This window comes from Ursus arctos, unplaced genomic scaffold (assembly GCF_023065955.2).
Source record: "Ursus arctos isolate Adak ecotype North America unplaced genomic scaffold, UrsArc2.0 scaffold_17, whole genome shotgun sequence".
In the NCBI taxonomy this organism is placed as follows: Eukaryota; Metazoa; Chordata; class Mammalia; order Carnivora; family Ursidae; genus Ursus; species Ursus arctos.
The window spans coordinates 33,980,661-34,008,087 of record NW_026622841.1 but is presented as its reverse complement, the minus strand read 5'-3'; the positions used below and the strand labels follow the sequence as shown (position 1 = coordinate 34,008,087).

Here is a 27,427-nt window from a genome sequence, read left to right as displayed (position 1 = left end):
TAGGGCAAACCGGGAAGATGAAGGCTGTGAAGAACAGGCCATGCCAGGGCCCAACTCCTTCTCCGTTTCCTCCCCTCCTCCTGCGTGTGCCCCTCCACTCATCAGCACCCCATCTTGGCCCCACAGAGTCTCTTCACCCCAGTGGGCTGGTGGTGCCTGCCCCCCCACCCCCAGCTTCGCATCAGCTCATCCCAGCCCCTAAACTCCAGGCATGAGGATGAGGCGATCCTCGTGTCTTATCAGAGTTCTCAGCACACTCCCCTATGTGATTCTTCTCCAAGGCTGCCCCCGCACAGCACAGCAAACACTACCTCCTGAAAACAACAGTAACAGCTAACGGTTATTAATAGCTCACAATGTGCCAGGAGCCACGCTGAGAGCTTTGCACGTATTATCTCTCGGAATGCTCCTAACAACTCTCTGCCGCGGCTCTATTATTATCTTCATGTTATAAAGAGAAAGCTGAGGTACAGAGAAGTTAAGCCACTTGCCTAAGGTCACACAGCCAGCCAGTGGGAGAGTCAACATTTGAACCCAAGCCATTTGATTCCAGAGCCTGTGGTTCGTAACACTCTCCTTCAGCCCTGGGATGGTGGACAAGGGCTAGGCGCCTCTCAGACAGACAGACAGACACTCGCACACACAGACCAGGTGCCGTGCGTAAGCAAACATTCCAGGGAAGCCCACACCTGACCACGTCATGTTTCCACATACACACTCACGCTAGTACGTGTGTGCGTGATGCTCTCAGGGCCTTACCTGTCTGTGATATTTTAGCGCTAGCTAATAGAATTTTCTGCAATGAAGCAAATGTTCTATGTCTGCACCTACACAGTGGCCACGAGCTACTTGTGGCTAAGGAGCACTTGAAACAGGGCTAGGAGACCGGGGAACTGAATTTTTAGGCACACTGACATAAGATTGATTTCCATGTGCATAGAAATAGCCACCCATGGCTGTGGGCTGTCCAAGGGGCCGCATCACGGGACGGTTGTGGGCATGAAGAGAGGCCGTGCGGCCACAAGGGCCACACAGCTGCAAGTCAAAGCCCTCAGCAACAGACACGTTGTTACCGTCCCTGCATGCTCAGTGACAGTGTGAATGCATGCCTGTGTGTCTTCCCCACATCTCCATCTGTCCTGCCACCCAGCTGCCTGCCACTCTGCGGGGGCCTTTTGAAGACCACCCTCCTGACAGTGGCTCTGACCCAGGCGAATCCACGATGGTGTCAAGGAAGGAGGGTTTGGCTCTAGGTCTCCCGGGAGAGCAGTTTGGGTGTTGCAGGTCAGCCTGGGGCCCTGGGGGCACCTTCTGCCTGGATTCCCTTGCCCCAGCCCAGCCTCCCAGAGCCTTCCGGGTGCTTGGGTGAATCATTTCGGCTGCGATTTCTAAGTAAAACATCAGCTTATTTCTTTGTGTGTTGCTTTTATTAGTTTTTTTTTACTTTAAAAGAGAGAGAAAAGGGCCAGCAGCCTGCCTCAGGCATTTGGTGGTGGCTCTGGGGGCCAAACAGAAGTCCTTGCAGAGTGCTTCTCTTCTGGGGATCCAGAGGACCCAGCTGGTGGGGTCAGGCTGGCAGGGGCGGTGGGCCAGGGGGGTGAAGCCACAAGGACAGGGGTGATGGGGCAGGCAGGGCAGGAGGCCTCAGCCACCGCAGAGCAGGGAGGAGGGAGCTGGGCGACCTACATCTCCACTGTGAATCTGGCTGACTCACCCCTGGACAGTTCCCGCTCTCCCTCCTGGGCAGAATGCAACCTTGGCATCCTGGGAAAGAGGTGCTGCAAGAAAGGGCAGGGCAGTGGCCCAGGCAAAAGCCAGAGGGATCGAAACTGCAGCATGAGGGATTTAGGTGGTAGTGGGAGAAGGACAGACCTGAACTAAGCTTTGCGGGTGGGGGCAGGGTTTGGGGAAGGGAGGGCTCCCTGGATCCTGTATCAGGCTTCATGTGTGCCTGACATCTTAGCGCGTCTCGCACAGTTTGTGACCTCACTGACGTTCGGACCACACTGGGGAAGAACAGTAATCATGTCTACGATGTCTGTTTAATTTGTTCTAACATAAATGATTTTAAAAACCATGATACATGGATGCCTCTCACATTTACCCCTCCAGCCCAGATCTTCACTCGGCTCCGGGTCACACATCCCCCTGCCTTCTTAATGTCTCCACGTGCCCTTCTAACTGGCATCCCACTCTCAGCGCAACCAAAACGGAGTTGTGATCTCCCGTTCCTAAAACGTGTTCCTTCCCAGTAAATGGGACCACTCACCACTGAGAGGCTCCGAGCTTCCCAGGTTCCCCTCTTTCTCTCGCTCCACGTCCAATATATCAATGAGTCCAGAACTCCGTATTTCCTGCACCTTCTCTGCCCCCCCAATCCACATGCTCATCCTTTCTCCCCTTGCTGCCTACCTGCACCTCTGCTTTCCCATAGCGGCTGGTTCTACGCAGGAGCCAGAAAGATCTTTGTGAAATACACTTAACGGCGCATCACTTCCAGTTTTTTGCTACACTTAGAATGCCGTTCAGAGCCCCTCTTGACCTGCCGAGCCTGACGCAACTCCCACCCCACCTCCTCCCACCTCTCTCTCCCCATCACCCCACAATGCTCCCGTCACACTGGGCTTTCTCCTGTCCCTTGAACACAGGAAGCCTCTTCCTGCCTCAGGATATTTGTACTTGCTGCTCCCTCTGCCCAAAGATCTCCCTCCCTCCATCTCCGCTTGTTTGGATCTCAGCTTCAGTGTTCGTTCCTGAGGGAGACCTCCCTGTCCCACAGGACAGAGCCGCCCCAGTCACTCCATGCCTCACTAGTACAGCTGGACCCTCAGTACAGCACCTAACTAGCATTTTGATGTTAAGTTTATCACCAACTTCTCCTCAGGAAAATATAAGCTGCCGATAGCCAGGAGTTTATCTGCCTTGGTCACTGTTGTGTCTCCAGCAGCTAGACTCGTGCCTGGCACAGAGCGGGTGATCAATAACTATTTGTGAATGAATGAATTATTTAATCCTGATGATGTTTGTCTGAGAAGGCTTTTTGCCTGGGGTGGAAGTGTGAGCTCATGAATGTGTTTCCTGGACTGGCTCTTGTGTACGAATTGCAAGACTAATTAAACTCATACATATTTGTGGAAATGCAAATATAATTTTATTTACCAATGACTGTAATAAAGGTAAATGCTCCTTACTTAAACAAACAATTCACTTTGGGAATAGAGCTGTAAACAGAAGCAATAAATAAACACTCGTTATTGAGTGCTTACTGTGTATCCACTGAACTTCTGAAGCGGGCTACTCTGATCTTCTATCTCATTGCTCACCGACATGGAGCCTTCCTCCTCCCCAGAGAGGGACTCGACCACACCTGGCACAATACTCGACCAAGTGCATGACTCTCGGGGGGCACGGCTTGGCTTCCTGGCTCTGCCACTTCCTCGCTGTGTGACCTGGGACGTTACTTAAACTCTCTGTTTCCTTGTCTGCAGAATAGAGAGACCGAGGCTCCTCCTGGGGAACCAGGAGTGTTAAATGAGATAGCACATCAGAATGCTTGGTATCACGTTGAGCACATGGTAAATGATAAAGACACGTTAGGCGTTCTTCTCTTGTTATTACGATTATTGCCATTATACAAGCCTATTCTAGGTGTTTCTACATGTTCTCATTTAATTGCTACAATAACCCATGGAGTCGGGGTTGTTATTCCTGATTTATAGGCTGAGAACTCCAAGCTCAGGGACTAAGATGCTTGTGGTCATCATCCAGCTCTCGAGGATGAAATCTCAAGGCTTTGGACTCCAGATCCAGTGCTCTCTGCATGGCACCACCGCTGCCTCCCCTGTTCTTGGGGAGAACCTGGAGCTAATGAAAGCTAACTATTGCACCCCATTTCCATTTTGACCCATGGCCAAGCCCCAGTCACGCACTCGTCAATCCCTACGTGGTCTCACCACTTCCAGTTACCTCCAACCCCCACTGTGGTCTCCGAGCGAGCCCTCACATCTTCCATGCTCGCCCCCACGCTCCAAGAGTCCCTAACGCTTGTCCACCGTGCACTCTACACCCAGCACTAACTTCACATCACATGGTGCTAGACCATGAAACGGGAAGCCTTCTTCGAGCTGCTTAGTCTCGTCTCTCATCTCTGTTCTCAGTTGAGAAAACGGAGAGCCAGAGGAGCCCAGTGACTTACTCAGGGAGCTTCCGGGCTAGAACCCAGATTTCCACCTCCTTCTGAGTCCTGGCCACAGCCTGACCCACCTCTCCAGAGGCAGGCATCTCCCTGGCCCCCACAGGAGCAGGTGAGGGCACACAAGGGCTCCCAAGTCAGGCCACCGGTGGCGGGTGAGGGTAGGTTGTGTTCTAATTACACTTGGGGTGCCGGTTTCCCCAGGGTTGGCCTCTCAAGCCTGTCAGCTTCCTCAGGCAGGGGTGTGGATCCTCCTTCCATGCCTCATGCACCGTGCAGCCCAGTGCTGGGCTGCACGGTGCCGAGCAGGAGCTCAGACTACATGGCAGGGGGCTCCCAGGTGCACCTGCCGGCCAGACCTCAGGAACATGACCATGACATTCACAGTAGTTATCTTTGAGAGGTGGGGATGGGGGTGCTTTTCTCTGCTTGCTACCTTCCCATCTTTATGTTTTCTATGATGAGTATTGCTCACAGTGGAAAACATTTATAATCAACTCAATATTTAAAAAGCAACTGGTCTTTGCTGGGGCCGGAGTGAGAGTCCCTCCAGGTGAGTAAAGGCAGCTCCATCTGGGCCTGGGTGTGTCCAGCTGAGGCCTGTGGGGAAGTCTGTGGGGCACACAGGAGCACAGGTCTTGCCTTGGGGAGCGTCTAAGGAGAAGCGTATGCGTATGTGCAGCCCGGGCTGCACAGAGACTCCGAGGCCCTGGGGTGGGAGATTCAGGCTCGAGGGGCCTCAGAGATGAAGAAAAAGGCTGCAGCCGTTATAGGCTTCCTGGAGGAGGCTCACCGTAGCCTCTGCAGAGGAGAAGGCTTTGGTTTGGGGGAAGGAGAAGGGAATGGAGTGCAAGCTGAGCAGAGGGGCCCAGGTGGGGCTGATCTCCCAGTGAGAGAGGCACGAGAGCAAGAGCAGCAGGGCCGGAGGCGTCTGCGTTGGGAGCCCTTTTGACGTCTTTTCCTTTTTCATGTGTGATATATCTACAATTGGTTGCCGGCTTACCATGGTGCAGGCGCTGTGCCAAATACTCTGACTAGATGACTGCATTTCAGACTCAGAATAAACCTGGTTAGGCTGTTTGCACATTTTCATTTGCCAGACAAAGAAACTGAGGCTGGCCCAGGAGGTAAAGTGACTTGACCAAGGTCTCCTATTTGCTCAGTGGAATAGCTGGGGTTCGACCTCAGTACTGCCTGTCCCACAGCCCCTGTGCTGCTTCCAGAGTCCTCACCTCCCACTGAACACGGTCCAGGAAGGCCCAGGAATCTGTGTGAGGTGCTGAGCAGGTGGGAACAGAATAGCTTGAACCGTGTACGTATCAGCGTGTGCCTGTGTGTGCATCCATGTGTGTTCGTATGCATGGGTATGTGTATGAGTGTATCTGTGTGCATGTCTCTGTGTGAGTGTATCTGCGTGTGTGCATCTGTGTGTACCTGTGTGTGTGTGTATCTGCATGCAGTGTCTGTGTGTGCTGGTAGGTGAGGGTGACATGTACGAGAGCGGGATCGGGGCCCTCTGCCTACAGGTGGGGACAGGTCCATCCTGGCAGTTCTGACAACAGCCTGAGGAAGGCGTTTTCTGGTGCAAGCACATGGTCGTGGCAGTGTGGGAGGTCATTCCCCTGGGGAAGAAGGCCGAGTGCCAGTGTCCACACGGCGGGGCACAGGAAGTTACAGGATGCTGGGGGGGCGGTGTCCAGCCTTGAGGCAGGGGGAAGCCCCAGCATTCTGACAGCTGGCACTGGGTGCTGACCGTGGGGAGCCTCAATAAGGGGGCTCTGGGGCCCAGGTATTGCTGTGCACTGAGACCCCCGAGCTGTTCTCCAACGGCAGGGTGACCCATATTCAGGGAATTCCAAGGCTTGAGAAAGAGGGACCGAGCCCAGGATTTTTATTTCCCGCCAGATTCTTGGGGGATTCTGATACAGCGACCCTCGGAAGGGCTGGGGAGGCTCGGGGTCTGGCCTCGGCTGCAGGAAGACAAGACAGGCTTCGTCTAAGTGCTCTGAGTGCCCCCCAAGCTGACTGCGGAGGACTTTCAGGGAAAGCACAGACGACAGCCCTGGCTTCGAGCACAGGGTAGTGCACTTAGGGGCCAGCGTGGTGGGTCCCTTCAGACGAGGGAAGGAGGTAACGGCTACCTCTGTGCGGGAGACCCCAGGATCCTTGGGAGCAGGTAGGACTGGCTTTCTTCCCACAAAGCGAGTCCATGCATGGGAGAGGCTCGGGGAGGGCCTGTCCTTTATGTCTGCCCCTGGAGCAGGATCAGCCCCCAGATACCTGGAGATGAGGCAAAGGCACCGGTCACCTGTAGCAGATCTGTGGCCTGGGCTCAGGGACTGTGTGTGTCTGGACGGAAGGACAGATCCAGAAGCGCAGAGACGCGTTCAGCCAGAGAGCGTTTCTCAGGAGCCCCACCCTGGCCCTCCTTTGCACTGTCCTTCCCTCAGGACACACTGCTTCCCAGGGCTGCCTCTGGCCTTGCTCAGGTTTGAGCGCCATCTGCTCCCACCCAGATGGAGGCAGTGGGGAGGGCCAGCTCTCTCTTCCCATGGCTGCCCCGCCCCGCAACTCCCTCTTCTGTCTCTGTCTCTGTCTCTGACTCTATCTCTGTTTCTGTCTCTGTCACACACACACACACACACACACACGCACACACCCACGGCCCTGCACTTACAGTTGTCTCCAAGGGCAGCTGGGTGCTCAGGGCTACCTTCTGGGGAGCCCAGAAACCCCAACCCCCTCTTCTTCCGGTCTCCCAGGGGAATCTGTGGGCAGAATGTGAGAAAATGCCACAGATGGCCCAGCCGTGCATCCAGGAAAGCAGCGAGGTCTCTGGGGGACACAGTCTCAGTGTCCCACTCAATTAAGCTGCCCACAACCACACGTGTGCAGAACCCTTCCTCCCCACAGGCCTTTCCCACACACCTCCTCCACACCCTGGTCAGACCCCCTCAGAAAGACCCCCATCCTCACATACGTTGGCAGAGAGCGGCAGGAGTGCCCACCCAGGGAGTCGGACTCATCTTTTCTGCTGTTTTTTACGTGCACTTGGTAGAAACTCTAGTCATAGATATACACACAATCTGTCACTTAAGAACTGGCCCACCCGAGCCTGTTGCAGCCCACATATGCCTGCATACGCTCAGCACGTATGAGCACACACATGCACACACGTCCTTGCCTGTGGCTCACCGGCTGGGATGGCAGTGTGCTCAAAGGAAGGAGGTGTGCGTGCATGTGCGCGCGCGCACACACACACACACACACACACACACACACGTGCGCGTGCACACTGTTCTCACAGCGGCTGCAATAAGGGCTGCAGATGATTCTGGAGCTCTGCTCAGACCCAGAGCTTTAGGATGGGGACAAGGGTACTCCTCGCATGAGATACCCTTGGTCTGAAAGAAAGTGTGGGGCTCACCTGAAAGCAAATGCCAGTACGAGGGAGCTTTGTGGCCTTGGTGGTACAGTGAGAGATCCCTACCTGCATCCTCCCTTCTCTTTCCAGAACCAGGGCAGAACACATAGCTTTCCTACACCTGACACACATAAATGAACCACAGGACACCACACACACACACACACACACACATGCACATAAGAAACTCACAAGACAGCCTAAATGCAAAAAGAAAGGGACAAGCGATAACCACACTGTATGCCTCTAATGGGCACAGCACGTGCCAGGAGCATGAGCCACACATGCCCGTTCACAGCCCTCTTTCTGCCATAGTCCCCAGAGGTACCCACAAAGCTCACCCCTCACAACCTGTCAGCACGGCATGTACACGGGGGAGAGGGCAGAACACACGCGCCACAGCCAACAGCAACCCAAAGCCAACCTAAAGCCAACCCAAAGCCAACCCTGCACGTGTGGCTCAAGTCTGTGCGTGGCAAAGCAGCCCTGCCCCTCGTTTCGGGAAAGCCTCACCTCCCAAATGGTCTGCTCATCCTTTCAGCGGTGCAAATTGGGTGAACTCATTCCCAGATCCTCAGGGTTTTATTCTAAAGAAAAGAAAACCATAGGTTTCCCATTCTCTGATGAGCTCCCTGCCATTGCTAACCCTTTTCTGTGTGCGTGTGCGTGTGTGCATGTGTGTGTGTGTGCGTGTGTGTGTGTGTGTGTGTTCTCTAAGGACAGCTGCACAGAGCCACTTTCTCTGCCAAGCCTGAGCCAGGTGTAGTCCCGGGGATGACAGGAGCCCTGCAGGCTGAGAGCAGCTTAGGGGACACCGGAGGACTTGGTGTGCAGACATCCGCGCTTGCTCTGAGCCCCGAAGGTGAGGCAGCCTGTGCTCCAGCCTCCAGGACAGACTGGCTGTGAAACTGCACCTCTCCTCCTGGTTCCCCTTGCCTTTCTCTGAGGCACCCCCTCTGCTCGCGGGCCCGGCCTTACCTAGGTGAGACCTGGCCGTGGCCGACTGTGGGACTGGGCAGCCCTGGCAAGGCCTGCCCCACATTTCTCCAGAACCTGCCTTTGGTCTTAAACGGGCAGAAGTTTGGCTGGGATCGTGTGGCTGACGCAGAAGGGAGATTGCACAGTGAGCATTCTCGGCAAACGCCTTCTGTGTATTTGTTGATTTCTAAGGAGAATTTGGCCGTGGCCTTCGTGGGGCTCCTCGGCCACACAGGTGTGAGTGATAGGGCTTCGGGCCCCTGGCCTAGGACCCTGTCCCTCCCTTCTCCAAACCAGCCGGTTTCACGTCTCTTGCTAGCGTGATGTGGCTAAATTGCGTCTTTGTTCGGTGAAGCCTTATGACGGAGTGCTGTGTGAGTGTGCCGGTCTAGGAGACGTGTGTATGCTCACGTGTGTATCTGCATGCATGTGTGTGTGTCAGTGCGCTTCCATGCGTGTGTGTCTGTGAACTCTGCAGTGTTGGTATTAGCAGTATTTCTGAGAGGGTGTGTGCTTATGTGCATGAGTATGGCTCTGAATGTCCATATTTGAGCATGTTCCTACATGTGTCTGAGTGTGTCTCTAGTTGTGAGTGTGTCTATATGTGTGTGTAGATGTGTCTCTGTATGAGGGTGTGTCAGTTATCTCTGACATGTCTACATGTGTGCACAAGTGTGTCTTTGTGCTCGGAGCCATAGAAGACAGTGTGGAAGCTTTAAGAAAACACTAGCCTGTAATGTCACCAGGCTTCAGTTTCCCGTCTGTAAAAGGAAGGCGACGCAGGGGATGGTCTTTATTTACATCTGTAAAGGGAGCTGCAATCATGGAAATGAGGTGGGCTCAGAAACACTGACTAATGCGGGAGCAAATTCTGCCTCCATGTTTCCCTAGCACGGAACCTGGGTCAAGTTACTGCCCTCAGAGCTTCCGTTCCCTGGGCGTTCAAAGGGGCACACTGACATCTCTGTCGTAGTTTTGTCACGAGGATTGGATGAGATAGAATGAGCGAGAGCCCCGTGTATGTGTCATGGAGCGGGCGCTTGGTCAGGGCTCCCTCGCGTCCGTCCTTGAGCCCTGATGTCATCCTGCCGTCCTATTTCCAAGACAGCAAGACTGTCAGAGCTTCCTGTGGTCTGATGGGGCTGCTGGCGCTTAACACATGACGATGACCCCAGAGGTTTTAACTTTCTCATCACATTTTCCCTCATCCCCACTCATTCCATCCACACAATGACCCTAAAAGGTGGGATGAGCAGGGGCCACTGCAGAGGAGGATGCTGAGCCTCTGAGCGAGGCAGCAGAGCGGGGCAGAGACGCGGGTGTCCAGCTCCTGGAGGCAGGGCATCCGTGGGGCGCCAGCCACCTCTGCAGCCGGCGGCGTCCACAGCACCAAACACTGCCTGCTTCCAGGGGCCCCTGCAAGGATGGAAGCCTCTCTTGAACTATCAGGCGATGATAGTTCAAATCAGAGGAGCCTGCCTATGACCCCCAGGTGCACGCAGACCATTCTCTGAAGAGATCCATGGAGTCAGCCCTTTGCACAGACATCGCAGGTCTGACTTCATTAAGGGTGGCTGGTCATTCCCAGGGCCAGCTCTGATCTGCCTGCACGAAGCAGATTTCTCTTCCCCCCAAAAGTTGATGGAGTGGACACCCAAAGCCAGATTCCTTAGCCTCATCACCCACCTTACTTATGAGAGATTTGACTCTAAGTGATGTTTGCTGGTTTCTGAAATGAAGACCACCGTAGAGCAGCGTGGCCTGGCTCCCAGGAGATTACGGGAGAAGATGGTCTCATGCTACTGAGCGGGCCCAGCCTCTCAAGGCGATGTCTCAGAAAGGGTACACTCCATTTCACGTTTAACTTTGGGCAGGTTTGTGGGGAAAGAGCCCCAAACAAATCATCTCTTAAATCAGGCTTGCCTTTTGGCCGGGGGCTGCCCAGGAGGCCAAGCCTCGGGAACCTGCCTAGCTGCTCTGCAGCCAGGACTCTGTCCCCTCTGGTTGGCCTCTGCCCCCTTCCCGGGCTTGCCAGCACCGGGTCTGAGCCTAAGTTGCTCTGCTGTATCCTGGCAGGATTTGACCAGATTGTAATTTTCCTTCATGATCCCTTTTCCATTTTTCTTTATAAAAAAGGTATCAACTATACCTGGTGGCAATAGGGATAAAAAGTGGTAATATAAAAGAAAGCACTTTACAGATTAAAATACTATATAAATGGAAGGCATAGAGTAATATAAATGAAATATATAATTTAGCATCTATGATACAGTACGTAATATGCATGGTTTGACTTTAAATGCCCAAAACACCTTAGTGCCTAGGTTACATACGTAACGTGCAACATACGACTTAATTTGGCATATAATGTGTTTTATAGTATGTCCTGTGAGCCATAGGATTACATAATATCTTACGACATGTCATATTGCTAGCACAGAGGCAAGTAGGATCAAAATCAGTTGACATTAGGCTATTTTGGCATTCGAAACACCAGCCCCAGATTTGTGATTTTAACCGCTGGAGCTGGGAGGAAGAAAATGAAAAATAGGAAGGAGGAAGAAATCTCCATGGACCAGCAATGGGGCCCACTGGGCAGGGGGGTCCCTGGCAAGGCAGAAACTCCAGGAATAGGTCTGGGGAAAGGGAGAAGCAGGGAGAGGGCCCTCTCGGGAGGAGGTGGGAGAGTCTCGCTTGGCGGTGATTGTTCCCACTATTTATGAAGCCAGGTGAGGAGCTATAGGGCTTGCGGTGGCCCTGTGTCTGCTGATTAGCTGGAGATTATATTGATGATGTAATAAAAATTCACTTTGTCTATTAAGTTTCACCAGAACAATCAGGAGAGATTAGATAAAAATCAGAGGAAATGAATAACAGAAGGGAGGAGGAAAGCCAGGAGCCTCACTCCCTGCCATGGTCCCCGTCTGTCTCCCTTTTTCCTGCCTCCAGTGGGGCCTGAATGAAGATGCCTTCACCCCAGCACCCAGGCAAAACTGGCTAGAAACGTCCCCAAGCTGGGCCGCTGTCGGGGAGAGCCTCGCACTCAGACATGACGCTGGTTTAAGTTTACCGACCATGTTTAATATTTGATTAGACCTTTGGCAAGGCAGCCTCCTGCCGGGGGATAGCAGGGTGATGAGCCCTTCAGCTGCCTGGGTCCCCCTGGCACTGCGGCATGGGAGGAGGAATCCTGCGTCCCTGGCGATGCAGCTTTAGGCCAGGCAGACCCGAGTAGCCAGGGGCCTCCCAGCCTCACAGTGACTCCCTCTAGCCTGGCCTAGGCCCAGATCCCCCCATTGGAGATGTTTCTTATGGTTACAGCCCAGGCTCTAAAAGATCCCTGTACGAGGCACGTGTCACCAGAGATGGTAACACATTAATGTCCATTAGCCGCCAGGGACACATCTGCCCAGTTTGATTTGTCAGATCAGCAGGGGGCAGGACTTTGAGAGGATAGGAAAAGGAGGTCACTCGGGGATGGGGGCCATTGTCCCAGGAAGGTGGGGAGGCCTGGGAGCGTTGGGGCTTGGGGTACGTGGCCTGGGGGTCCCTGGGGGTCTCTGGAAGGAGCCTCCCACACCCTGCCAGAAGCGGAGTTGTCCAGCTACTCCAGCTCCGTGACAGAGTCCAGTTCTGCCCACCCTCTGAGACCCCCCTGGGGTCAGGAAGATGCCAGGGGTCAAGCTCTGTGGAAGGCCTAAAGAGGAGAGTTTGCCTCCCCTAGAAAGTCGGCTACAAGACTGTTTGGGGCCCCAAAGGTCACCTCATTATTCCTGCTCCTCTGGGCTGGCTTCCTCTCCCAGTGATGGAGAGGCAACCTAATTGTTCCCCTGCAGTAAATGGGCTGCCCAGGAGCCCTCGCACCCTTGCCCACACAGGGAGCAGTTCTTCCTGGGATGTCCCAAGATGCCTCTAACTGCAACACCATTGTCATCCCAGGAAACACTGTTCCTTGGCTTCATCCCCACTGCCTGGCTGCCCCCAGCCGTGGGCACAGGGGAAGGGTGGAGGGCATGGGAAGATTTTAACCTCCAGAATCTCATAGTTTATCCTGGGACATTCAGCTGAGTGAGCCTATGGGGATAATCTGGATGCCTGCCTTGGTGGCGGGGAAACTGGCCACAGGTTTAACTATTCCACGAGTTAAGTTCTTGGCCCAAGTGGGCTGCAGCTGGGGCAGCTGAAGGGCACTGCAGCCCCACAGCAAGTGAGGCCAGCCCTTGCAGGTCCTGTGTGTGTCGCTAACTTCCTGGGACAGAACTGTAGCCTCTTCATCTAGTCCTGACCCCCACCACTCCTCCCTCAGCCAGACTCGTACTGGGTACCGATTTATTCCAAGTGAGAAAGTCTTTTGTCCACTAGCCTGAGAAGGAGACTTCACTGCAGTGGGGCAGAACCAAAATGTAATGACGAGACGAAACAAAGCGATGGGGCCCGTCAGCAATCCAGCCTCCCTGCTCTGTGTCGTTCCTGTGCGCCAGCCTTGGCTTCTGCCACCCCTCACTACCTGGGTGCTCAGGGCCAAGCTCCCCTGGGCAGGAAGGCTGTACTCCTATCTGATTACTTCTTTCCCCATACAGGGCCTAGGCACTAGGTACTTTTATATTTGTGGGTTTGCTGCTCTCTGCCCCATCCAGTTATTTGGTGGTGGTGAGGGTGGGTTCCCACCCTTCAAGAAGAGGGCTCGACTTCCAGAGCCCCTGAGTTGCACGTGAATCTGTGTCTCCTTGAGGGAGGCCTGCATCTGCAGTATGGGACCCAGGGCTTCCCAGTGGGGGGCGTGGCATGTCTCCCCCACCAGACTGGAATGCCTTACATGTGCTCTATTTTACAGAAGCCTGCCTCTGCCTCATGGAGGGCTATTTGGGGGTGTTGCAAAGGCCCACTGCAGTTGGGTCAATGATGCCCCTGCTCTTGGCCCAGCAGGCTCCTCCTCTTGCCTCCGCTGGCCTCGGGGACCCTGTCCTCCCTGCTATGTGGCTACTACTGGGGGACACACTTTTAAGCATCGGCTCAGCTGAGACAGTTCAGAACGTTCAGAGTTAATGAATGCTTTGCAGAGGAACTTGAGAAACTAGGGAGAAATAAACTAGGGCCTTAGGGACAGTGTGAGGGGCAGACAGGGGTTTCAGACCAAAGGGAGCAGGAGTCTGGCTGCCCCCTGGCTCCAGCTCGTTGGGTGTGGCCTGGGGCCCTGCTCCTGCACGCTCCCCTCCCCTCTCTGCTGTCATTGCAACCACATCTGCCAAGCGGCCATGCATTGAAGCCTAAGGGCATGCTCTCCCTGCACGGAGACACTGCCCTGTAATTCGTGCTACCCTCCTCTCTCTAGGGACACACTCAGCTGCCCTGTCCCGGGCCTCACCCTTTCCTCCTCATTCCAGTGGATTTTCAAACTTGCTCAACACAATGGCAACAGAATTGACTCTAAAATAAAACTGACTCTAAAATAAATAGCTTAGGGGTGCCGGGTGGCTCGGTCGGTTAAGCGTCCAACACGTGATTTTGGCTCAGGTCATGATCTCATGGGTCCTGAGATCGAGCCCTGCTTCGGGCTCTGCACTTGACAGGGAGTCTGCCTAAGATTCTCTCCCTCTGCCCCTCCCCCCTCTAAAATAAATAAATAAATCTTTAAAAAATAAAATAAACCTAACAGTTTACTTACTGAAATAATTACAATGAGCATAAAGAAGGTCTTATCTTTCAACAAAAATACTTTTAAACATGGGGACAAAAATGAAGCACGGACATAAGTCAGTACCTCTGTGCTGTTCTCCCTCACTTTCACGACCAACGTGACTGGCGTCCCTGCCTCCGTTGGACCTGGGTGGCCCGTGGGCCCTTAACCCCTACGTGATCGCTCCTCCGCCCGAATCTGTTTCATAAGGCACAGGGTTGAGTGTGCACGCTTGTGTGTGTGTGTGTGTGTGTGTGTGTGTGTGTGTCCTGTGGGGGGCTTTTGCAAAAGTTGAGGGATATAGCAATTTCAATTTAGACTCGTTACAGGTCCTAAGCATGGAAAAGATTCTGGTGCCCAACATACGGAATTAAGAATAAAACCCATGTTGGGGCGCCTGGGTGGCACAGCGGTTAAGCGTCTGCCTTCGGCTCAGGGCGTGATCCCGGCGTTCTGGGATCGAGCCCCACATCAGGCTCTTCCACTATGAGCCTGCTTCTTCCTCTCCCACTCCCCCTGCTTGTGTTCCCTCTCTCGCTGGCTGTCTCTCTCTCTGTCGAATAAATAAATAAAAATTCTTAAAAAAAAAAAAAAAAAAAAAGAATAAAACCCATGTTAAACTGTAACTAATTATTCATTTTGGAAATGCAACAAAACTCACATACCCATTGAAACTACAATACTTTCTGGATTTTTGGATTCTCCTTTCTTTTTTTGTGTGGCTCTGTTTTGCGGCTCCCCCCGCTGGGGCCCAGTGAGGGGTCTGGCCCAGGGTCCTGTGCCTCCCCTTCGAGCAGGGGGCTCCCATGCATAAGAGGAGTGCCCCCCCATCCCGGGAGGTGGAAGGAAGGACAGGGGCAAGGGAGAGGTCTGCTCTGCAGCTCCTCCAGGGCAGCCTGACTGCGACAGGACAGCCTTCCTTGTCAGGGGCCCCGCGCTTGAGAGCAGGAAGTTCCCCCTCTCACCGTCAGATGGCAGGCGACCGCTGGTGGAGAGGGGAGCATTTCCGCATGCACAGTAGGTAGGGGAAGGGTCGAGAGGAGGGGCCTGGCTTCTGGGCTCTTGGCTGTTCTCCTAGAGTTTCTTAGATCCAGGTCTTGGGTCCAGGAGGGGGATGCGGCACTGTGGACGGAGAACGACCTTGGCGCCGGGACCTATCCTCCCCACAGGCCCTCTGTGGCTGTGCCTAGTCCTGCTGGTTTGGGAGCAAGTCCAGGAGCTGTTCTGGGTGGTCTGGGGGCTGAGCCTCTGCTAGGAAGGCTGGGCCACTAGCACTGGGGAGGGAGCAGAGAGTCTGGCCAATGCGCTTGGTCGGAGGGCTGGGTGTAAGCACGTGGGCAGAACTCTGAGTGTGTCTGGAGCTAGGGGAGGGGAGGCAGGTCAGAGGAAGGTAGATGCGGCCTGTTGGCTGAGGCCCAAATGTTCCCTATGGCAAGGGGCGCATCCAGCCCTCAGAAGTTCCATCTCCCATTCCAGCCACAGGCGCCACTGGTCACCCTCCTTTACAGTCGCAGCTCTCTCCCTTGCACTTTCAAGGTCCATCTCCAATAGTGCGTCACCAGCTATGGGACCTGGCCCCTAAAGCAGGCTCCCTTCCGGCTGCCTCCGCAGAGAGGAGGAATGATCCAAAGGCTAGTGGGCTTTCCCTGCCAGCCCTGTTTCCTTTCTTCCTCACTGAGGAGCCCCAAGCCACTGGGATCCTCTCCTTTCCTTCCCTCCCTTCCAGATACTGCCCAGGGCTGCCAAGGACAGTCAGAAACATCCTGAGTTGCAACTCTGGCAGGCAAGGGAGTGAGGGGTCAGGGGCATGCCAGAAGGGAATTCCAAGGCCAGGATACAATCCTACTCACTGTGACAGGAGGTGAGCCTCAGCGAGCAATGGCTTTCCAAAGTCCAGAATATTCCTGACTCCACCAGACTCTAAGCCCTTGGCTCTGGTCCCAAGAACCCAGTCATGGTGAGTGATTTGATTGTGTGCCTTTCTTTCTGGGACCTCTAAGTTGAGGAGTACACACGGGCATCTCCCGGGGCCAGTATCCCACCACATAACTGGGAATATTACCTCATGACAGCCCTTTGGAGATGGGCCTCTTCACACAGTGGTGCAAGGATGCTCTCTGTGCCTCATCCGGTGAGACAAAGCCAAGCCAAGTATTGATTTGACAGGAAGATATGGATATGTTGGGTGGATAATGGTTAGGGGATCCTATTTCTTTCTTTTCCTGTCCAGAGAACACCTCTCCTCTGTCTCACCCTTCTGGAAAGCAGAGGCCGGATGAGGGAGAGTGTTCTCATCGGTCACCCAGGGACGCCTCCATTCCCCCTGGGCTCCTTCCAGGAGTTCAAGACCATGAAGCCTCTGGGAATAAGGTCCCCCTCTTCCACCATGGCAAACACTACCAACATCTTCGCCTCTCCGTATATTCTTAGAAGCAGTCAATATGATTAATTTTACATGGGTATAATTTCCTGCTGCTGCCGTGGAGCCCTCCCAGCCTCACCCATCAGCAGCGACATGATACAGTTTCTGGTTATATTGGTCAACCAAGATATTGATATTATTAATAATGGATATCTATACGCTGACCTTTGTCCGCACAACTGAATCACTCTGGGCTGGCTGTCACATTTCTTTAAGAGCTATTGATAAGCCCATTACTGGAAGGGCATGAACAATCTTAGGTGTGTGCTTTTCACTCACCTTCAAGCATCTCCTGTGAGAATCTACCCTTGTTAGATGAGTTGCTGTGGGTACGGCAGTGCGTGCAAGACAAAGTCTGCATGCAGGAGCTTGTGTGGGGAGCGTATGTACGTGTGCGTGCACATGTATATGTGAGCGTGCACGTGGATGTGCATATGCACGTGTGTGTGTGAGTCTGTCTTGAATACTGGCCCTTTTAGAGCTGATCAAATAGTCAATTAGAGCATTATAAGGAGGTAGCAGAATCAGAGAGTTCCTACAAATACACTGTGATGTAGTGTTTGATCTTTGGATGCCTCTTGTCTCCTAGGACTTGTGCAGGAGGCTTGGCTTTATAAGGATGTTATTAGGTTGATGCCTCGTTCTCTCAATGTACCTGCCAGGCAAGAGGCAACGGTCGCTGGCAGCAGGCTGGCCACAGCCAGCCACAGGGAGGTGTGCTGAAGGCCATGCTGCAGGCTTGACTTTGGGGGCATGATGCTTCCAGCCTCAGTCTCTTTATCTGTGCAATGGCAACAACGGATGGGGCTCCACTTTCTTAAGGGCAGAGAGAGGAGTTTGACTCAGCTCGGCTTCTCCACCTTCTACGTCTGAAACTCCTGATCAGAGGACTGCTTCACACACTTGGTTATTTATCGCACGCCAGGGGTGTGGCCCATTACCTATTAGAAGGGTTCTGTGGTAGAATGCACGCTTTGTGTGGTCATGTGTGTCAGGATGGGCACACAGAGCTCACCGCGGCATCTCTCTGTGGTTGCTGTTACTCCTGCCTGCAGGGACAGTGGTGTCAGGGACAGTGCCTCTATCAAGTCAGGCAACACGGATTTCTTCCTGTTTAGACCCAGACATGATCACTTGTCAGGGGAGCCCCTTACTTGCCCCTGTAAAGGGAAGCCGGCTAGCTAGAGAAATCTTTTGGATCCTCAGACATAGTGTATGAATAAACCAGACATGGATTAATTAGGTGTGACTGCATCATTAAATTAGAATAATGAACAAACAGCCACGTATGGCATTCAAATTTGCCTAGAACGACTCCAAGGGTTGCTTTCAAGTAAGTCACCTGTCAGTTTGTAGGTTTTGGGGACTCTGGAGAGTGAGGTTCCCGTCCTGTCCTGAGAAGTGAATTCTTTAGGCACCACCTACCCCAGGCAAGGATAATCCTTCACCAGGCACCCGGACTCCACAACCGAATCCAAACAATGGCTCGGTTCGATACAGCATCATCTATGCACGCTTCAGTTGCGAGCATTTCTCAGAGTGAAATATGACAGTAGCACAGGTGCTCAAGAGACAGGAGGGAGAAGTTAAGAGGTGTGAGCAGTGGATGTGAAATGCATCGATCCCATAATATTTATGTGGATGTGCACGCTGTTGCTTGTGCACGTGCACACGCACACACACACACACATACCTTTTGCATTTCTGTGAATTCTTTTTTCCTCTACTGACACTCCCCATTTCAGCCAGAAAGACTCAAAGGTGAATCTAGTCTCAGTTGTGTCATTTTAGAAATAGCTGCAGAATGGCAGCCACTGCCCTCTGCAGACAACACCCCTCGAAATCCCTGTCCCAGGACAGGGAGGCTGTGCAGCAGGAACCATTTATCTTTAACAAAGAGGAAGAAGCTCACAGCTAAGAGGGAAGGAAAATGGGAAAGAAACTCACTTGCCTCACTGGAGAGCCGGGGGATAGCCTAATGCACGGGGGGCTTTGTTAGTAAGATCTGTTAAGTATCTAGAAACCTTTGATCTGGAGCCGCTTTTGACAAAGGTGATAATTAATTAAAGCAGAGTGTATTGCAATAAAGTAACATTGTGGTCAGTGTATGCGCTGTCCAGAGCCGGCCTTCGGAAGTCTCTGTCAATTAAACTGTTGTTGGAGGCCAGCTCATTATCAATTTTTTTTCCTGAGCTTTGATCAATATTTTTGGCTGTTCTGTCCTCACAGAACCAGAACTACGTCTGTCTCCATGAGGGCACCCATTTATTTACATTTTGCAGATGGTCACGTAGGATTTGTTCCTGAGCTGAGCTGCTGGGAATCGCTCTGTTTGAGAGCCTCAGTCAGCTCGCGCTGGGGGGAGATACAAGGGAGGATAAGAGAAACCAAATATGGAGCAAGTAGAAGGGGAGAAGGCCTGTGAGCATATGGTCCTGAAAACATCCCCTTCTACTTCCAAAGGGACTTGGAAAGGAGGACAGTGACCCTGGGGCTGCCCACCTGGCTTCCTAGTTGGTTCCTGCCGGCAAGGCTGAGGCTGAGGCTTTACACCCATCCAGTGGCCACCGGATGTGGAGACAAGGAAGCCCTCAGGGCAAGCACAACTCTGGAAATTCTTCTGTCATCATTTCTACCCTTATCATTGTCTTTTTGTCCTGGCATTTCTAACTGCACCCTACCTACGTTGTCAAGTGGAACATGGATCTTTCTTTTTAGGCCCCACCTTGCGATTTCTGAGGGTGTCTTAATGGCAATGAGGAGAAGGAAAAGGGGGGAGATGAAGGCTGATGATAAAAGGGTTACAACGAAGTTGGGGGTTCTGTTCCCCTGCCCTAGGCTATTTGGTTAAGATTAGATGCTTTTTGTGATTCTTGGAGAATCTGTGAATTTAAAAAGGCAAAGGTAGAGGGGATGAATGTGCTTCTGTTGTGAAGAGACCAAAAGGAGGGCATTCTGGTCCCTGCCACCCCCTGCTTGCATTGAGGGAAAACACAGCACTCTGCTTGGAGGGGCTAGCTTGACTGACTTGGTCAAGTCGTGTGTGTGTGTGTGTGTGTGTGTGTGTGTGTGTGTGTGTGTGTTAAACACCACAAGAGGGCTGGGATGCCAAGGGGCAACGGGTGGGGTAGGAAATGCAGTGGGTGGAGGGAATTATCTCTGCAGAGAGCCGGGTTCTGTGGCTGGCCACTCAGCTCCCAGATGGAAGGTCATTTCTGAAATGAGTCCATAGGTGAGTTGAAGCAGGAAAGCATCTGAAGGGTGATGAGTGGGGGGAGATGGAACCCTTTTTTAAGCCTGGACTTTTGGGTGGAGATATCAGGCAGATACACAAGAGCACACCTGCACACTGGAACTTAGATCATTGACAAATCCAAGCTATGGGTTCTGAGGTGGAGCACGGACGTAATCACAAGGACAGCGTCAGCCTCGTCAAATTCTCCCCTTTTCCATGAACCATCTCCCTGCTCATGCATACTGCCTCACAAGCTGGAACTACCCCTGACATCATTCCAGTGCCATTTGCATTTATCATCTCTTTCCTGGACACACAAACACACATACAAACAGAAGTTCACACACACATGCTCACACCAACACCCACACAGGCTGCAACATCTCCCCTCCCCCAACCCTCCAGGACCCGCAGACACACACAGATTTTCACACTCTCTAGCGCTTCTCTCTGCATGTCACGTGGGATTTCCCTTCCAAGTTCAGAAACACTGCGTTTCAGCTGCTGTCAACCAGCACTCCCAGCTTCCGACTGGCATTTGGGCCCTACAACTTTCAGTTTCCCTTTTGCTCTGCCTGTGATTTGGGGCTTCATTTTTGGTTATATTTCCCTCTCTTCTACGGCCTGCCCACTCCAAATCCCCTTTGAAGAGATCTTTCCTGGGTCAGTTTGGAAACAGACCACCTTCTGATGATGTGTGAGCTCTGTAATGTTTCCCCCAAAACCATCTGAGGTGAGCGAGACCAGCTGTTTTCTCAGTGAAGGATGTGGTGTCTTGGGTTTCTTCTCAGGCATCACTTAGAAGCCCCTCTTCCATCCTGGTCCATGAATTATAATAACGTGGATGATCATACTAATAACAGTGAGAGTGATGGCCACGCTCAGGTCCCTGGAGTGTGGTGTGGTCACTGGGCATCAAAAGTGCCCCTGGAAACCAGCTCTTTGCTGGTTCTGCTGGAAACCAGTACTCTGACAACTTTATAATATGCATGTGTTATGGGGCACATATCTACGGCATACATTTTTATAATTGCGTTCCCTTGTTTTGTTTTTTTTCCAAGCTGTGACTCTACTTAAGAAAAGGTTTTCTTTTTGTTTTATTTTGTTTTGTGTTTGAGAAGCCACAAACATCCAGCCAACTGGAGCAGGTGGAGAGAGTGAAAGTATGCCAAGGGGGTTCTTTCAACCCAATCTAGAATTCCCATTAAAGCTGAGGGGGGAAAAGAGTGTTAACATCTCCCCGTCGAATTGCAGTGAAATCTAGGCCAGCCCTGGTTCCCATATGTGTGGGATGCGCTTAGTCATGCTTGCACATGGGTGCATAGACGGCACATGTGCATATTAATTTATCTGTGTGTTGATTCCGAGGGAGTCTCTTTAAAAGATAAATGAATATTGTACAAGCAGCAAATAACCACCAGTCTCTTCAATAAATCAATTATTTCCCAATAATTTTTTTCTTTGCTTCTACATAGGATACTTACAAACATCTGGGGTTTGGAGGTTTTCTACGGGGGCTGTGGCTTTGGTTTACATTAGTTTTGTAATGTTCACTATTGCTTATTTTCCTTAGTGAAATTTGTATTTTTTTAAATGTTATTCTTACCTCATTTTTCATCTCTTTCTCACAAGGTAAATCTTTCTTTTTAAAAACTGTAGGTGTGTGCCCAGCCATTCTACCAGTGTCTTTCCCTGGACAGACTGAATTTTTATTTTTCAAAGTAAATTTTTTTTTGAAAGTGCCTTAATTGAGCTGATACCCATGCTGATATTTCCAGCTTCACTGTCTCTTAGACTCATTTGAAAACACAAATCAGATAGAGACTCACTGGCTTTAATTCACCTATCTAAGGAAAAAAAAACAAAACAAAACAAGGAGCCCTCTCGGCTAAAGTCAAGTGGTGGAAACTCGATGTTCTGAGAATTGCTACATCTTAAATGAAAATATGAGACACACTTTTATGAAGATGGTCAAGAATCACCAAAACAACCATAACACTTGCATTTCCCTTTCTCCCAGCTGCACCCCAAACCAAGGGGCTTCGGGCACTTCTTACTCAGGTACCATTGAAATGAGAGGTTGTATATTTGGTGATGAGTATATTTTAAAATGATACACTCTCCGGAGTTCAACCCACAGAAGGTTCAATTACTCTGTCCCCACCCTCCCTCTGGATGTAGTGTGGAAGTATAAGGGGCTGAAGTCCCTGCAGCTGTGGATCCTGGGTTGGGAGCACTCTGGGGCTGCCAGTAGACTCTATTTTCCTCCATGCAGTGGGGGAAAATCTCAATGCAGAGTGGTTACCCAGGCACAGATCTGTTCTGACTGGTTAACAAGAGGGACTGTGATATGGGCTTGGCTGTTTAGATTAAAATGCATCGCAGGCTCCGGGAACAAGCACACATCAGTAGTAAAGGCTGTTTAAACCTTTGGGGACAGCCCTATGTTTAGATTACATTAATTCATAAATATTATACTAAATACCACTTAAATTGGACTTAAATGACTTCAAAGATAATGCATTATAATATGGCTATCCAGAGAGCACTAGTCTTTATGTCTCCCAGTAACTCAGTCTTTGCTGCCTCCTATCCTGCTAGACAAGACCAAAGTTATGAATGGATTGCTGGCTTGTTCATGTGTGATCCACCGACTGTGTATGTGTGTGTGTTAGCAGGCATGGGTATGCGTGTGTATGTATTTTCAGTCACTGCTTCTGTTTGTTCTCCAGGAAATAAAAAAAAGAAAAGAGAAATAAATGTAAAGTGAGAGAAGGAAAGAATTAGACTAGTGGGTGACCTCTTCCTTTCCCCAAGAGGAAAAAATTCTATAGGAAGGGGCAAAATTGGTCCTCAGCTCACTTCTGCTGCTACCCAGGGAGTTTGCCTCTCTCCTCTCTAATCAATAGTACAATGTCTTTCTCTTTGGAGCCTGGAAAAAACAATCTTTCTCAAAGTGCTTCTAATGGGGGGAGAAAAGAAGACTCTGAGTTAGCCTGGGAGTTTGCATTAAACTGGGTTTTCTTCTTTGGGTGTTATTTCTTTGAATTATAATTCTGGGCTTTTTTTCTTCTTTTCTTTCTCTGCCTAGCACCCAGATCTCCCCCACCCCCGCCCAAGTGCTTTCTGGTCTCCAGGGGGTGAATTTACCTTTACAGTAATTACCCCAGTCCACAACTGCTATTTGCTGCCTCCCCAGCCCAACAGCCTTTCTCTGCTATGGCTGGGTTTGCTCCACAACACCACCCACTCCCTCCTCCACGGACTCCCAATTTGACTGGAGTAATTGCCTTTTAAGGTTCACTCTACGCATGGCAGGTATTCCATTAACCCTTAGAACTCCTTCCTTCTTTAGTTACCTGAAATGGCAGGTGGCCAACAGATGCATATCCACCTGAAATCTCATGCATTTAATTTAATTTTTAATCATTTTTCTCTTCTTTTCTCTTCTTCTCTTTCTTTCTTTCTCCCCCCCCTTTCTTCTTTTTTTTTTTCTTGCCAATAACATGCAGATGCCATCCACACTGGAGGCCAGTATCCTGTCATGTTTCTCAATTTTATCCCAGTATGATTCATTAGAAGTTAGAAATTCAAAAAGGGGAGAGAAAGAGCCACAAACATGCCCTGAAACCAGGCTTAACAAAGGCATGTTTCTATCCCTAGCTTCATGTTGTCAATTTAGAGTTGGGGAAAATCTAGAAGTCAAATGCAACCTTCATTCTCCAAGCCTCATCATGCTTTTTGACTTAACAGTAATTAATCACCAATGGCAAGGGAGTAATTTTTTAAGGTGGCTGGAGGCTTATTTTATCAGGATTAGCTAACAAATCAGGCTGTATTTCTGAAAGAGGAGTTCAAACTCTTCTAGGACTGAATAAACCAGACCTTAGAGACTGTCTCATTTATTCAGCTCTCCTGGAGCTTCCAGGCACTATTCGAGACGTTGTGGCCCAACCTTGCCTGTAAAAATCCAGGGGATAGAGAGGTAGGAAGTTTCATAGGGAAAAATCTATGTGCTCAGGCTCTGAAGGGTGAGCTGCGACAACGAGACACCCAGCATGCCGGAGCCAACGGGCCTGCCTGCCACTGACTGAGCCAGTTTAGAGGAAGAATCATTTAGAAAATGAAGTTTTGCTTGTTCTAGGAATCCTGGCCAGATATGTGTATTATATATATGATACATATTAAATAACTATAACATAACCTTCTCTAGCTTCCAGACGCAAATGATGATAATTCTACTTCTTTGCTATAATACAAGGGAGCCCAAATAACATCAAAAACATAGTGATGATCCCAGCAAGGGATTGTGAGAAGAAACCAAGGAATATTGTTAAAGTTTATCTTCATTTGAAATAAAGAAGTAAATAAAGTGCTCCAGACCCGGATCTCTTGAGAAGCTCAGCTCTCCACAACTGTCTTTTGCCTCTGGGGGGTTCTGATTTTTTTTTAACTTTAAAAGCTTAAATCACCACAAGAACTGATCACCAAGATGGGCAAAGGATTTCCCTATTTATGCTTTTTAAATTTTCATTATTACTATTTTTAAATCTGGGGACATATGAGAATGACACAGGTTTGATACAAACCTTGATTAGCTTCTAGGGAGCTTGATTGGAAAAGGAAAAACTACAAAGATACGGTTGACTTGAGAAGAAGGGGGGAAAAGGAAACAAATGTTATTTCAAAGACTGCCTCCCCGTTTCACCTTTCCAGTCTCTCTTCTGATCAGACAGACATTTTCTCCATATTGGAGAAAGGTTGGTTTGTCTCTCCATTACAGCCCCCACCCTCACCCCACCCCAGCAAACCCAGTATATTTCCATTCTGCTGTGTTTCTGTGCTACTCAACATGCCATTAACTTTAAGATTTACTCCTCAGCAGGCAAGCTGCAAGATGCTAACGCCAATAAAAACTGCTCTCTGGGACTCCAACTATGAAGAGTTTGGAGCTCTGCTTAGTATTCTGATGAAGGGAGGGCTGGAGGAGGGAGGGAGGTTGTGATAGTGAAAACCACTGCTGCTTAGAGAGCCAGACAGCTCTGCGCTCTGCACCTAATGTGCCGGAGGATCAGCTCTGTTCATAGCCCATTTGTGGCCAAGGATGAGGCTGCTCTCTGTGTGTGGGTGGGTGTGCGTGTGTGTGTGTGTTTTCATCTTTAAAACCACCAGCTCTAACACAGCATCTTCAGTGGCTCTCCACACTACTGTTTATTAAAAACGGAATGTCCATACACATCCCTTACAACTTCCTTAGCCCGGTGCTCCTTCCCTGCCTGACGATCAATCTCTCTCAGAAAGCATTTAACTTGCCCACACAGCTCCAGCCCAGATTAATCCCCACTGCACATCCTATACATTACTGTTAGGGAGCGGAGCACTGGGCTAATTTCGTCACCCACCAGCCACCCACACACGTTCTACAACTGAACACGTTTGGGGATCTGCCTTAAAGATAATAAAACAAGGAAAAAACAGGCAGGCTGCAGACAATTCTCATGACCACTTTCCTAAAAAGTTGCTGGCTTTTAATTCTTTGATTATTCTGTCTCCCCCTCCCCCAAGCACTCACTAGCAATGATTGCTTCGAAGGAGAGCAATAATGTACTATAAACCTCTCTGCATGGTGAGTTTGGGATAATTTAGGCTACACCCTTCAAAATGCATTTCTTGCACACACAGATTTTTTCCCCCAAAGCTCCGCTTTCCTGAGAAGGGGATCATTCAGGCTTCCCCGACCCCCCACTCCACCCAGGGGATGGCTGGTTCCTTGCTAAATCTTGCCTTAGGTTTTGTCCCTCCTTCCTTCAAACATCAAACACCCCCTCCCCCACCACTCACACCACAACCAAATTATTGAGGCACATAGCTCGACAGGGAGAGTTTACTGTTAAATTGATAGCAAAATAAAAATATCTCTCTGAATTTGTCACCTCTCTTCTTTTTAGACGGCTGCGCTCCTGCTACTCTGGCCCGGAGCGGAGAAGGAAGAGACCATCTCCTCTTAATATTTTCAGCACCACGGCGATGGACAGCACCTAGGTCCCTGGCCCGCTGAGCGCCCGCCAGTCTGCTCAGCGTCCCGGGCTTGGCCGGTGCAGCTGTTCCCGTCCCAATCTTTCAAGTCGCTGCACCCAAAAATCCAAGCCCCGTTTCCCCTCGATCCTCTCTCTCTTTCTCTCCATATTCTGCTTCCGCTGCTCTCCCCACCGCACCGCTTCTATCAGCTCCTCGCCCAAAAGCCAGCCTTGCCCCAGCGAACAGCTCCCCACGCACCCCAGTCCTGGTCTCTGCTGCCCGAGCGCCTCCCTCCTCGGCGTCCGCCCGAGGCTCCCTCTCGCGCCGTCTCCCGCTCGTCCGTCGCCGGCCGGCCGGCCCGCCCGCTCCTTTTCCCCGGCAAAGTTGGGAGGGAAAGGTGCACTCACCTTTGTGCATGCCTGTGAACCTGTCCTTCAGAACCGTAAGCTCGTAGATCTTGCCGAACTCCTCGAAGAGGGGCTTGAGGTCCTTCTCATCCAGGTTGCGGGGGATCTGCCCAATGAACAGCTTGATGGCATCGTGGTCCTTCATGGGAATGGTCGACGGGTTCCCCGGGCTGTGGCTTAATCCGTTCATGTGCCCGGCGCTGCCCGGGCTGCTGCCGAGCCCGTTGGTACTGAGGCTCGCGTTGTCAGCCTGTCCGTTTGCTAACGTGGCCATCTTTATATACATAGAGAAAATCTTCTTTCCTTTTATTCTTTCTCGCTCGCACTCTCTCGCTCTTCTCCCTCGCAAGCTCGCTCGCGCTCACACACGCACACGCATACACACACTCGGGTTCTCTCCCCCTCGGTTTCTCTACACCTCGCTCTCCTCTCGCTCTCTGCTCTCTCTCTTTCTCCTCTCTTCTCTCGCTCGCTCGCGCTCGCGCTCTCTCTCTCCTCTCCCCGCTCTCTCTCTCCCTCCCTCTCTCCTCTCTCTCTCCCTCTCTCTTTCTCTCTCTCTTTTTCGGCCTGATCTGATTTTTTTCTTTTTTTTCCTCTCCTTTCCTTTTTTTTTTTAATTTTTCTTTTCCTTCCTTTCTTTTCTTCTCTTTCTTTCTTTTCTTTTCTTTCTTTCTTTTCTTTCTTTTTTTTCTTTTTTTTCTTTTTTTTACATTGAACAGACAGGATCTCTGTCCTTTCCGTTTAAACAGGCTGGACCGGTTCAAGTTCCCAGTCAGACCAGGGGTGGGGGCGGCGAGTGAGCGCGCGCGGAGGAGGGGGGCAAGGGGCCCGGAGAGGGCGAGACGGGGGGGGGCTCCCGCGCGGCGGCGGGCGGCGGCCTGGAGCAGGACGGCGTGGGGCGGCGCCGGCCCCGCCGCGCCTCCCCCGTCGGCGGCCCCGGCGAGCAGCGGTGGTACAGTCCGAGACAGCCCCCGGCTATAAATAGCGCCAGGCGCATGGCTCTTTGGGAGGCGCTGAGATTCCGGGCCCGGCGGCCGCAGGGAGCGGGTCCCCGTTAGGAACGGGGCTGCTGGC

The 27,427-nt window shown here is 51.4% G+C and overlaps 1 protein-coding gene across 50 annotated transcripts in view; it reads right to left on the bottom strand.

The window, feature by feature from the left end:
- CELF4 (CUGBP Elav-like family member 4) overlaps positions 1-26,654 on the bottom strand; it is a 290,944-nt gene extending 264,290 nt beyond the window's left edge. For 49 of the 50 annotated variants that reach the window (XM_044383144.3, XM_044383146.3, XM_044383145.3 and 46 more), the window contains exon 1: positions 26,354-26,639. In XM_044383144.3, coding sequence (XP_044239079.1) covers positions 26,354-26,639 — 286 coding nt within the window. Of the gene's footprint in view, positions 1-26,353 lie in introns of all 50 variants that reach the window. The other variant, XM_044383191.3, reaches the window with a different exon arrangement.
- Positions 26,655-27,427: the final 773 nt, after the last annotated feature.